Source organism: Orycteropus afer, unplaced genomic scaffold, assembly GCF_000298275.1.
Source record: "Orycteropus afer afer isolate SDZICR_OR568_19922 unplaced genomic scaffold, OryAfe1.0 scaffold00078, whole genome shotgun sequence".
Taxonomy (NCBI): domain Eukaryota; kingdom Metazoa; phylum Chordata; class Mammalia; order Tubulidentata; family Orycteropodidae; genus Orycteropus; species Orycteropus afer.
Window position 1 is genome coordinate 9,649,007 of NW_006921665.1, and position 13,205 is coordinate 9,662,211.

At 43.2% G+C, this 13,205-nt stretch overlaps 1 protein-coding gene across 1 annotated transcript in view; it reads left to right on the forward strand.

Moving 5' to 3' along the window:
- The window catches only part of TIAM1 (TIAM Rac1 associated GEF 1), a 202,333-nt gene extending 190,263 nt beyond the window's left edge, over positions 1-12,070 (forward strand). Inside the window, exons 23-25 of the mRNA XM_007941289.2 lie at positions 1,638-1,725; positions 7,366-7,538; positions 11,601-12,070. Coding sequence (XP_007939480.1) covers positions 1,638-1,725; positions 7,366-7,538; positions 11,601-12,070 — 731 coding nt within the window. The remainder of the gene's footprint in view (positions 1-1,637; positions 1,726-7,365; positions 7,539-11,600) is intronic.
- The last annotated feature ends 1,135 nt before the right edge of the window (positions 12,071-13,205 follow it).

Here is a 13,205-nt window from a genome sequence, read left to right on the forward strand (position 1 = left end):
GGTGTCCCTTTCAGGTAGTCAAGGGAGGCCCTGGGGTTGGCAACAGCAAGTTCACAATGGACCGTTAGCTTCTGTTTCATGCTTCTGTCATCCCACGTGAGGATTAGGTTCTAAGTGTCTGATTTGTGCTGCTCAGCATCTCCCTGTCCCCTTTGTTACCCTCCCTGAATAATAAAATTGGATCTGATTCTCATAAAACCAACTTTCACCCTAGTCACACATGTCAGGAGGAAAACCTCTTGCAATAGTTGGGAGTCTTCAGTTACTCACTGTAATTAAGCTAGATGCATTTTCCTTCATAGCAGTTATGTCTTACATAACTCAAAAGCAAAAACTCAGACTTGTAGATCATAGGATAATTATTTGCTTTAAAAAGGTTTAAAAAGTTTCTAAGTTCCCACCACAGTGATTTCCTGTATGATTTGATTTGCACAATTGACTGACTGTGAATTTGTAGGAACCTGTATGTTGTAAGATTAGAAACATTATAACAGCATTTTGAGGTCTGGATACTTAACTAAAAGCATTGTCTTACTTTGCAGTCTTAGTTTGTGAATTATCCAGTTCTTACATTTCTTGGTGCCTGGTTTACAAACAGGAAAACTTAGGTCGATAGCAAAACTGCAGACTTTTGAGCCAGTAATTTTGTCTTCATTGAGGACTAAATGTATAAAGACGTTCCATTTTGAAAACAAAGCTGTCTTTGTGATGTGATGTTCCAGTCTCCTGCTCAATTTTTCATTCAAATCAAGTTTACAACCATCAAGATAAAAGCTTATTTTGATGGACCTACCAGCACCTCTCTCCTTATGAAATACATTCCAGTGGATTTGAGGATCAGAAAGGGACATTTTTAGATTTTTATCTTCATTTGGAAAATCACATGAAACTTTCTAAATGGGTCCTGATTGGGGTTAAATACTGTGGACACAAAGAGGGTTTGTGAGCAGAGTCCTGAACCTCAGGGTAAGAATGAGACCTCATGGTGGGTGGTAGAGATATCTGCAGTGAATTGTTCTTTTCACAAGCGCTTTATTCATGACTTTAAATAAAATGGTTTTCTAGGCTTTGCAAGGCCTGAAAATGACTTTATAATTGTCCCTCGCCTTTTTGGCCTACAATTTTGGCTTCAGAATGAGAAAGCTGAGGCCTACTAGGTCGCCATGGCAGGTCTGGGACACTTGGCCTGGGTGCTCAGTGAGAAGGCTCCCCACAGGCCAGCGTGGACCTACCTCTTTGCACCACTGGCCTGATGAAATCTGCATGGGATTGTGGGCTCAGTCTAGTCCAATTGTTGCCAAAAAAAAAGAACCACTTAATTGAAATAATTCAGCCAAACGGGTTAAGCAGCTGAAAGGGCCAGTCCTTCAATCAACCTGATTAAATGATTGCCCTTTGAGACAGACCATCTCAGACATTTTAGCAACTGGAAATGCTCCAAGTGTTCTTTTTCTTCCTGTCAATTAAGGTTGCAGCCACTTCGTCTCATGTGATCACAGGATCATAGTGAGGGTCCACTGGCCTTATGCTGCTCTGCACTGTTTGTCATATAGCAGAGTATGGGAAATACTTTTGTGAAAATGCAGATAAGTCGGTTTCAAATGTGCCTTAATTCATTTTTGTTTTAATTTGTCTAGATGCAGATGCAAATGCTGTGTGTGAAATTGTCCATGTAAAATCAGAGTCTGAAGGGAGGCCAGAGAGGGTCTTCCACCTGTGCTGCAGGTGAGTCTGCTGATGGGAAGTCGACAGTGCAGCTCAGAGGGAAGGCAGGTAACTGTGCTCAGGGTTCTCCAAGCCCATCTGTGCTCTGCAAACCAGCCTCTGCCTCCCTGGATGCTACATGCTTTATCTTGAACAGTGGAGAAATTATTTCATACTTATGAAGCTGCAGTAACTGGAGAAGTTAAACTAGTTTTCCTAGAATATGAACAGCAATCTGGTTAATTTAATAATTTTTTTGAAGGAAAACCTGAATTTTCAAATTGAACATACAAAAGAGGACTTTCTTCCCCTTTGATAAATTAGAAGGATGTGGTCATTACGTCATAGTGTGTTTTGATATGTGGATACATTGTTCATACTGTAGCATCTCTGAGATGGGAAGCAAATCAGGTGGGAGGCAGTGAGAGAGTGCAGGTCTCACCAGAATTCTTCATCATTAGAGAAACTGCAGCATTGGGAGGTTGGCATAAACTGTTCAGGATCAGGGTGGAAGCTGAACTTGTAGTATCTTCTAGTTCTATGATCATCTGGGACCTTTCTCCATATACAGCCTGTTACAGATTGAACTAAGTCCTCAAAATATGGCTTGAAGTCCTATCCTATACCTGGGGATATATTCCCACTTGGAAATAATGGTTTTCTTTGTTACGTTTGTTGTTGATGCTGTTGTTGTTGTTTGGTGCCCTCAAGTTGATTCTGACTCACAGTGACCCTGTGTATAATAGAACAAAACACTGCATGGTCCTGTGCCCTCCTCATAATTGTTGCTATATTTGAGCCCATGGTTGCAGCCACTGTGTCAATTCATCTCATTGAGGGGCTTCCTCTTTTTCACTGATCCTCTGCTTTACCAAACGTGATGTTCTTTTCCAAGGACTGGGCTCTGGTGATAACATGTCCAAAATATGTGAGACAAAGTCTCATCATCTTCACTTCTAAGGAGCTTTCTGACAGTACTTCTTCCAAGACACATTTCTTTGTTCTTCTGGTAGTTCATGGTATATTCAATATTCTTCCCCAACACCATAATTCAAAAACATCAATCAGTATTTCTTTGGTCTTCCTTACTCATTGTCCAGCTTTCACATGCATATGAGGTGATTGAAAATACTATGGCTTGGATCCAAGGTGCAACTTAATCCTCCAAGCGACCTGTTTGCCTTTCAACACTTTAAAGGGGTCTTTTGTATCATCAGTGAGGCCATATTAGTGAGGGTGTGTCTTAAACCTAATCACTTGAGTTATAAAAACAGCAGATTAGACAGACAAGCAAGCACAAATGAGGTGAAGGACAGATGTCAGGTGGTGGTGGTGGTGTTATGTGCCGTCGAGTCAGACCCACTCATAGCGACCCCTCCTTGGGTTTCTGAGGCAGTATCACTATGGAAGTAGATTGCCCCATCTTCCTTCCGAGGAGTGGCTGGTGGTTTGAACCGCCAGCCTTCTGGTTAGCAGTCAAGTGCCTTAGGCACTATGCTACCAGAGCCAGGTAGAAATCACCAAGAACTGAGGGACATTGGGGTTATAGAAATAAGGAGATCTTCCCCCAGAGCTGACAGTGAGAGATCTTTCCACTAGAGCTGATGCCCTGAATTTAGACTTTTAGCTTCTAAACTGTGACAAAATAATTTTCTGTTTGTTAAAGCCACCCACTTGTGGTATTTTTTGTTAGCAGCCCTAGCAAACTATGACACAGCCAATTCTCTTTCTTTTATGTTTTGTTTTGGCCTAAAGATACTGAGATGGATAGTTAGTAGCAAGCATTCTATGTATTTGGCTTTAAATATGATATATATTCAATCATGCTTTAATTGGCTCAATATCAAAATATACATTATTGTTATTGTTAGGTGCTGTCAAGTTGGCTCCAAGTTGTAGTGACTCCATGTGCAACAGAATGAAACATTGCTCAGTCCTGTGCCATCCTCCCAATCCTTGCTATGTGTGTTTGAGCCCATAGTTGCTGCCACTGTGTCAGTCCATCTCGTTGAAGGGCTTCCCCTTTCTCACTGACCCTATACTTTCCAAGCATGATATCCTTCTTCAAGGACTGGTCACTTACAACAACATGGCCAAAGTACATAACATGAAGTCCGGCCATTTTCGCTTCTAAGGGCATTTCAGTCGCACTGCTTTCAGGACAGATTTGTTCGTTCTTCTGGCAGTCCATGGTATTTTCAGTATTCTTCACCAGCACCTCAATTCAAATGCATCAGTCTTCCTTATTCATTGTCCAGCTTTCACATGCATATGAAGTGATTGGAAAATACCATGGCTTGGGTTAGGTGCACCTTAGTCTTAAACATTGTAAAGAAGTCTTTTGCAGCAGATTTGCCCAGTGCAGTATGACATCTGATTTCTTGGCTACTGCTTCCATGGGGGCCCTAGAGGATGGCCTCGGGCCTAAGGCAGTCGCCTGCCAAGTGCAGGGCTGGTGGTTCAAACCCACCAGCCGCTCCCCGCCCCGTAGAGCAGGCCATCTCTTTCTCCACTCAGCTCTCCTTGGAAACCCAAGGAGGGCTCACAGGAGTCCAATCCAGTCAGTTGGGAGGTCTGTTTTGGGAGCTCTGGTAGCATAGTGCCTAAGGCACTTGACTGCTAACCAGAAGGCTGGTGGTTCAAACCCACCAGCCACTCCTCGGAAGGAAGATGGGGCAATCTACTTCCATAGTGATACTGCCTCGGAAACCCAAGGAGGGGTTGCTATGAGTCAGGTCCAACTCGACGGCACATAACAACAACAACAACAGCTTCCATGGGTGTTGATTGTGGAGCCAAGTAAAATGACATCTTTGACAACTTCATTCTTTTCTCCATTTATTGAAATGCTGCTTATTAGCCCAGATGTGAGGATTTCATTTTCTTTGTGTTGAAGAATAGTCCATACTAAAGACTGCAGTCTTGGATTTCACCAGTAAGTGCTTCAAGTCATCTTCAGCTTCAGCAAGCAAGGTTGTGTCATCTGCATATCACAGGTTGTTAATGAGCCTTCCTCTAATCCTGATGCTGTGGTGTTTTTCATATAGTCCAACTTCTCAGATTATTTTCTCAGCGTACAGGTTGAACAAGTATGGTGAAAGTACACAACCCTGACACACAACCTACCTCATTTTAAACCATGCAGTATCCCTTTTTTCTGTTCAAATGACAGCCTTTTGATCTATGTACAAATTCCTCATGAGCACAATTAAGTGTTCTGGAATTCCCATTCTTTGCACTGTTATCCACATAGTCAAATATTTTGCAAAGTCAATACATAACACAGGTAAATGTCTTTCTGGTATTCTTTGCTTTCAGAGAAGATCCATCAGACATCAGCTAAGATGTCACCATCACTCTGACAGTTTGTCATATTGTGGTGGCTGGCAAGTTGCTATGAAGCTGGATGCTATGCCACTGGTATTTCAAATACCAGCAGGCTCACTCATGGTGGTCAAGTTTCAGTGGAGCTTCTACTTCAGTAGTGATACTGCCTCGGAAACCCAAGGAGGGGTCTCTATGAGTCGGGTCCGACTCGAAGGCACAGAACAACAACAATCCATACTAAGAAAGACTGGGAAGAAGGACAGGGCCATCCACATCTGAAAAAATGACCACTGAAAACGTCATGAATAGCAATGAAACACTGTCTGATATATCAAAATACATAGACACTCAGTCATCTACTCACTGTGTTTACTTGAAATCCCCACACTGGGCCCCCAGAAAAACCAAGCTCACTGCTGTTGAGTTGGTTCTGACTCATAGTGACCCCTTCTTGGGTTTCCAAGGTGGTATCTCTATGGATATCAATTGCCTAATCTTCCTTCCGAAGAGTGGCTGATGGGTTTGAACTGCCAGCCTTCTGGTTAGCAGTCAAATGTCTTAGGCACTACACCACCAGAGCTCCTTACACACTGGGTAGTAGTATGCTATTGTCCCCAAAATTAAAAAGCGTCAATATTGTGATTATTATCAATATTTTATAGTGGTATTGCAAAGAGAGGACACATTTACTAAGCGTATCCAGTGCTAAAACACTTTGCATGCATTATTTCATTTCTTATTCCCATTGTACAAATGGGGATCTAAGGGTCCTAGACTCCTTTGCTTAAGGTTTTACAGTAGATGGACATTGGGTTACAATTGGTGGGATTAATTTCAAAGTCCATGCTTTGTTTCTAACCACATTTCTGTGTTGGGTGACATGTCTAGAAAATGGGGAGGCAGCAGAATCCTCAGCAAGTCACGAGGATGAGAATTGAAAATTTCCTCAGATAATCCACATGCAGATTGAGCTACATCTTTTACCATCTATTTAAGCTAATTCCCTGGTGATCATTTCGGTTATGTCATGTGTCCAGGGACCCCACCCCTAGAAAGGGAGAATGATAGTGACCCATCCTTGGGTTTCCAAGGCAGTATCACTATGGAAGTAGATTGCCCAACCTTCTTTCTGAGGAGTGACTGGTGAATTTGAACCACCAGCCTTCTGGTTAGCAGTCAAATGCCTTAGGCACTCTGCCACCAGAGCTCCCTCTTGAAATCTACCTAGGTAAAAATATTGAGAACTTAATAGGAAAAGTAATGCTTGCGTGTTGTTCGTTTTCATAGAGTAGTCTCCCAAAGCATGATAACCCCATGCACAATGGGAAAGTTGTGATCCATGGGTTTTCATTGGCTGATTTGTAGAGGTAGATCACCAGGCCTTTTTTCCTAGTCTAAGTCTAGAAGCTTCACTGAAACTTGTTCAGCATCATAGCAACATGCAAGCCTCCACTGACAGATGAGTGGTAGCTGCACATGAGGTGCATGGGCTGGGAATCAAACCCGGGTCTCTGACGTGGGAAGTGAGAATTCTACCACTAAACCACCACCACCATCCCTACCAACTCTTACCTGGGAAGTACTTTTTTACCTTGAGCATTAGGACTTGGGAAGATTTTACAGTTCTTAGCAATGTAGCTTTAATATTTGTGTGTTAGGATATGTCAGGGGAGTCTGTATTTAACAGGACTCACACTCAAGAGGAAACCGAGGACACAGGGACATCAGTAATGGAGAACTGTGTAGAACTGCCAGGATCTGGTGATTCATTTTGTCCTCAAAAACATTTTTAGAATGAAAATCTGTCTTAAGTGCTATAGGCAGAAAATTCAACTTCTGGGTGCAAAATCCGTCTGTCTGTTCATTAGTCGACTGTTGTTATTGTTACTGCTAGTTGTCATCAAGTTGGTTCTGTGTCACGGGACCCCATGTGTAGAGAGTAGAACTACTTGGTAGGATTTTGAAGGCCGTGACCTTTCAGAAGCAGAGTGTTATCCCTGTCTTGCGAGGCACCTGTGGATGGGTTTGAACCACCAACCTTTTGGTTAGTAGTTGAGTTCTTACCCATTTGTGCCATTCAGGGACTCCATCATTAGTGGACTGCTCTGCCCCAAACTGACTGCAGGAGATGAATCACAAATCATCAAGAGGAAGGGAGTGTGTGTTCTTCATTCCCAGTTAAGCAAACATCCCTCAGCACAGAAATGGAAGTTGTGGGCTCAATCTTTAGCCTTTTGTCTTGCATGATACTTGTTTGACTGCATCTGATAACATTAAAAATAGCCAGTGTGTTAAGTGCCACTTCCCTAACATGTATAAATCTTGTTTTCACAGCTCTCCTGAGAGCCGGAAGGATTTCCTGAAGGCTGTGCATTCAATCCTGCGTGATAAGCACAGAAGACAGCTCCTCAAAACCGAAAGCCTTCCCTCATCCCAGCAGTATGTCCCTTTTGGAGGAAAGAGGTTGTGTGCGCTGAAAGGGGCGAGGCCAGCCATGAGCAGGGCAGGTACTGTGGGGATTCAGACGTTCAAGATCCCCGTCACCCCCACTCCGCTGTAGGGCTCAGTGAGCTTGACTTCCTTGCTGAGCAACAGTTAGGTGTGGCTTTGTGGGGGCTCATGTTGGAATAGGGTTTTTTCCCGGTGTGAGGGTCCTTGCCTTTGCCTCTGATCTTGATCCTGATGGCTCCCTGGGAATCTGCCCTGCGGTGATGCCTCCTGCCTTCCCTGAAGCCTTCCCTTTGCTGCCCTCCTCCCTGTGGCTGTTGAGTTCCTGTCTCATTCACCAAGCCAGGAAGCCTGGGTATCCTCTTTCTAGAGGGACTGTCCCAGGCTGCCTGCAGAATGAGAGTCGCTGCTTTGCATGACAGCCAGCTTTGTCTAGCAAAAAGCAGTGTGTCATGTTTCAGCAGGGTCATGGCCTGCTGTTCTGAGATCAGGGTGCCTTTGTCACCCAAAAGCAGCACAGCAAGGCCCGTTCTCAGTAAGGATTCCAGGTGTGCGGAGTCAGGTGATGCATCAGATTTTTACCCGGCCTTGTGCCTGCAACTTTATTCTTAGTCTCACTGTTAATGTGTGGAAGCCTTGAGCTGCTGTTGGAAAAGAGAAATCCAGGGGGTAAATGGTCCCAGAGTAAACATTCTCTTAGGACTTATCACTATGGACCAGTGAGGAAGGAAGGTGGTCAGAATGATCACCTGCATGTGACAATAAAATATTTCTGGGGAGAAAGATCTTTTCATAATACTCATGTACTTAAGGACATCAAGGTGTCAACATTTTTATTGTGTTTCAACCAAGTCAGCAGAGATTTAATTCCTATTGGACCGGGAGGGGGGGAAACCAAGGAAATTCATTTCTTTATTAAATGAGTGCCAGCTCATGTTTGTACCAAAATAACTAAACAAACAAGAAGGTGTCAACATTTTTGTAACTTCTTTCTTAAGAGGCAGCCTGGAGTTTTGCAGGAAGGATTCTAATGAAAGAGGCTTCCTTTTCATTTGCCAAAACGGTCTTAGACCTTTGTCCCAGTTGTCTTCCCCCCTGTTTTCCATTGCATTGAAGAGGCATAGATGGAACTGTGAGTGGTGGAAGGTTTTTATGGCTATAACCTATGTAGTGTTGATATGAGATTAATGCGTTCTTTAAGCACCTTAGATTTAGTTAACAGTAAGGGGTTAGTTATCATAAATCTGCTCTTCAGTCAATTGATAACTATTTATTGAAGCTAGTCTGATAAATGCCCAGTGCTCTGCTGGGCTCTCCAAGGTATGCTGAGAATCTCACCTCCCTGCCCATAGTGTGTCACAGATTCCCTGTAGAAGAAGGGTTCACATATCCTTTTATATCTCACTCTAGAGAATTTCATCTTGGAATTATCTCAATTGCTCCTTTAATTTGCCGGGGCATATTTAATAAGGACTGGGACTGTATATCCCACCTCAGGGAACCTAGCCCACCACTGGCTAGGTTTCAGTTGCTAATCAATGAACTCAGATTTAGAGCTATAGTTACTTAGAAAGTAGGTACTTTTAGTCTGTAGGATACTCCAGAGTTTTCCTGGTGAGACTCCTTTGGACCCCTAAATTAAAGAGCACCAAACCAAGCCACAGCCTATACCATCATCATGAATATAAAGAGAATGCCTTCATGTCATAGTCTGTTGGATTTGGCTGATGGAAGGACTATCTACCTGATGGCTCATTTTTGGCTGAAGAAAATATTTATCCCTCTCCTTTTTTTCATTCCCACACTGTCATCAGGATCTTATGTTACATGGTTTTAGAAAATGGTGCTCAAGTGGATTGGTACAGCCCTAGCCAGCCTTTCTTAGCAGTGGACACTGGAAATACTCAAATCAGTGTTTGTCTCCCTGATAGACTGGGAGAATCCCAATCAGATTGGCTGAGTTGTTAAGCATCCTTTTAATCACTGAGAGATACCCATACTTCATTTTTCATTGCCATGAGCATCCAGGTGGTTCATTTCTCTTTCTGCTCTGTTTGGATAGGATAGTAAAGCTAGATACCCTGGTTTAATCCTAAATCTCCAAAGACTGGACATCTGCCAATAACCTAAATTAAAAAAAAAAAATTGGTATCCATTTGTTCTATATTTTATATATATTTGTTCCAATATTTTCTTATGAAACAGTTCAGACACAGAACAGTTGAAAGAATTGTACAGTAAACATACCTACCACTTATGTTCTGTAATTAACATTTTTCTCTGTTTTCATTATCACATATCTGTCCATCCATCTGTTCATCTTGGTTTTTGACACGTTTTAAAGTTGCAGACATTAGCACACTTCACCCCTAAATACTTCAGCATTAATACATGTTTCCAGTCACCCATTTTTGATTGGAGGTAGATCTAAATGGTGATAGGAGAGAAGACTCAGGCTCCACTGTGGTGGTGTTGAGATAAATTAGGAAGTTTTTCTTTTCAGTGGAATAGAGTTTTTTCTCCTCCTTCCTGAGAATGGCTTTCATTTCCCTTCTCATAGCAGAGTGGTACCCATTTGTTCCATAGTTTAAGATAATGGAATGTTCTGGAATGCCCATGGGAGTATAGGGGTCTCTCAGGCAGAGGATGACTGAATGGGGGCAAATTTAGGCCACTGCCCAGCTCCCTGACCTTGTGCCCACTGTGACTGAAGTCAAGGCTATAGTAATCAATGATAGTCATCTTACTTCTAGTGGCACTGAAACAATTTGATGGTTTTTAGGCTTAGGTTTCAAGAAAGCAATTTTTCCTTTGGGCTGTTCCCTTCTCTTTGAATGCCATATTGCATTTTATCTTCTCTGTCTAATGGAACAGCCAATTCCCCAATGAGGAAGAAGCCACAGGTGTTCTGTGTGGGCCGTCTTTTGTGTATGTGTGTGTGGTGTGGACTTGTTTATTTGTTTGCTTGATCATGTGGGTTTTTTTTTTTTTTTAATTTGTTTTTAATAGTTCTGGCTTCCTAGAGGATCAAAGATGTGCTTATTATTCTTAACTTTTAGTCACTTTATATAGTACTTGGTTATCAAGTGCTTGGCTGGCATATGCTGTTTATTTCCCATTTTACCCACTCACTGATATTTTAATTGCTCTGTTGAAAAGAAATTGGCAGTACACAGGGCACAGTCAGGGAGAGCCTAAGGCTCACATTGGCTTCACCTTACAGTTCCCAGGGGACTTTGTCAGAAGGAGAGCAGGGAAATAAGCAGAAGCTTGGTATCACTGAGAGCGGCTCTCTTCTGTTGACTCAGAGGAGTATTGTGCCTTAATTTAACAGCAAATTCTCAAGAAACGTTGCGTTTAATCTCCTAGAAAGCAGCATAATTTGCATTAGTGCTTTTGCCTATTTGATACATCATGGTGGTTTTTACAAGGAGAGTGAAACCCTTGAAGCATGCCCTACTCCTAGTTAGGGAGCTATCCCAGCTGGATGTGCCCAACAAAGCCCTGGGCATCTTCAGAGCATGGTGCCATAGCAGATGTTCAGGGCTGAGAATGCCAGCTTACTAACTAATCCCTAGGTAAGGGGTCTACTGAGAGAGCAGGATTCTGTTACCTGTCTCCCAGGTATACAGGTTAGAGCACTAGAAGGTTCTTTCAGAGGGAGTTGAATCCTCTTTTTCCTGTAACCTACAACTTTTCCCGTGTCCCTTCTCCTTCAGTCAGTTGAAAGAACATACACTAACATCTGATGTGCTATGTAAAGACTTGCCCATGACTTGAACATGAACTGATGAAATCTGCGAACAAGGCACAAAAAACGCATGTTATTGTTGTTATGTGCCATCGAGTCGGTCCTGACTCATAGCGACCCCTCCTCGTTATCGAGGCAGTATCACTACAGAAGTAGATTGCCCAACCTTCCTTTTGAGGAGTGGCTGGTGGGTTTGAACTGCCAGCCTTCTGGTTAGCAGTCAAGTGCCTTAGGCACTATGCTACCAGAGCTCCTACAAGATGCATACCGTTTAGTTTTTGCTTTCCTTTTACTTTATTTGTTTTCTGGATTTCCATCTCACATAAAGCATGTGGGGGTTTTATTTTTATATTTTTGTGTGTGTGTGCAGTGTCTGCCCCAAGCAAGTCTCTTGGGAGGAGGAGGCGGCGACTGGCTCGAAACAGGTTTACCATTGATTCCGATGCCGTCTCCGCCAGCAGCCCGGAGAGAGAGTCCCAGCAGCCGCCTGGTGGTGGGGACACTGACCGCTGGGTTGAGGAACAGTTTGATCTTGCTCAGTACGAGGAGCAGGATGACATCAAGGAGACAGACATCCTCAGTGACGATGATGAGTTCTGTGAGTCGGCAAAGGGCGCCTCAGTGGACAGAGACCTGCAGGAACGGCTTCAGGCCACCTCCATCAGTCAGCGGGAAGGGGGCCGGAAAACTCTGGACAGTCATGCATCCCGGATGACACAGCTCAAGAAGCAAGCTGCGCTGTCAGGCATCAACGGGGGCCTGGAGAGCACAAGCGAGGAGGTCATTTGGGTTAGGCGTGAAGACTTTGCCCCCTCCAGGAAACTGAACACTGAAATATGACTGTGCCATGTTCCTGTGAGAGAGAGTGTGTAGATACTTCTCCTGCCCGCCCTCCCTCAGCCTACCCTCCTGTGCTGTCCAGGAGAATATCCCCTTAGAACGCACTCTTGCACACACGGTTGGGGCAGCTGACTTGCTCTGAAGCCATGTAGCCACCCGACTTTGCCATGTCTAACAACAGCATCAGAGAGAATGGTTCCAAATTCTAAATACACTTGAGTCCTACCTTCTGTATGTTACCAAGGGCTTTTATTTATTCTCAATGAATCAGGGCCTAAAGAATTAAAAGAAAAAAAGATTTCTGTAGCACTGGAAAGAAACACCCCCCATCCCCTACCCCCATCCCCCAGAGTATGTACAGCAGATGAGTTCAAGGAGTAGCACAAAAAAATAAACAATGGCTGTGTATCTGAAACCAATCAGAGCCATCTGCTAGGTGGGGAGTCCAGCTTCAAACCTTCAGTGAAATTAAACCACTGCCCAATTTGCAGTGTTCCTACTCCTTTCCCTCTTAAGTGTCTGAGAATATCTGTGTATTTTAGGGATGTGTGAGGAGAGGGTGGAGATTTATGTTTTGATGAGACTTTTTTTTTTTTTCCTGTTTTTTCCTGTTTTGGTCTATGGCTGGTCTTATTCAGTGTCAGTGTTTGGAAGCTCTACTTTTGCATAGAATTGTAAAGATGCCAAACTCTTAGCAAAGAGGTCCAAATTTATGACTTGAAAAAGAGAAAGAAAAAAGAAACCTATTTTTTGTATTTTACCTGAGATGCAGGGGCACAAACAGATGAGAATTTTACAGTGTTCATGTAACTCTAAGTTAGGGGGGGAAATGAGGATATAATCTTTTACAGAGAGAGTGAGGCACGGTGATTTTATATTTATATATGAAAGGCCACAAGAAACTCATGCTTAGGGTTCACTTTTTTTCTCAAGAATTTTTTTTTTTTTTAATGTCTAAATCTATATTTGAGGTGGGATTTTGGTTGGATTAAACAGGACACAGAATGGGCAGTGTATGTGTCTGTTGCACATGGTGGTGGTGGCGGGGGAGCCTCCTTGTTGTGGGGTTGCCATGACGGTCATTGGTTTTCCCATCAAAACTGCATCTTCATCCATAGATGATCCACCCCCCTTC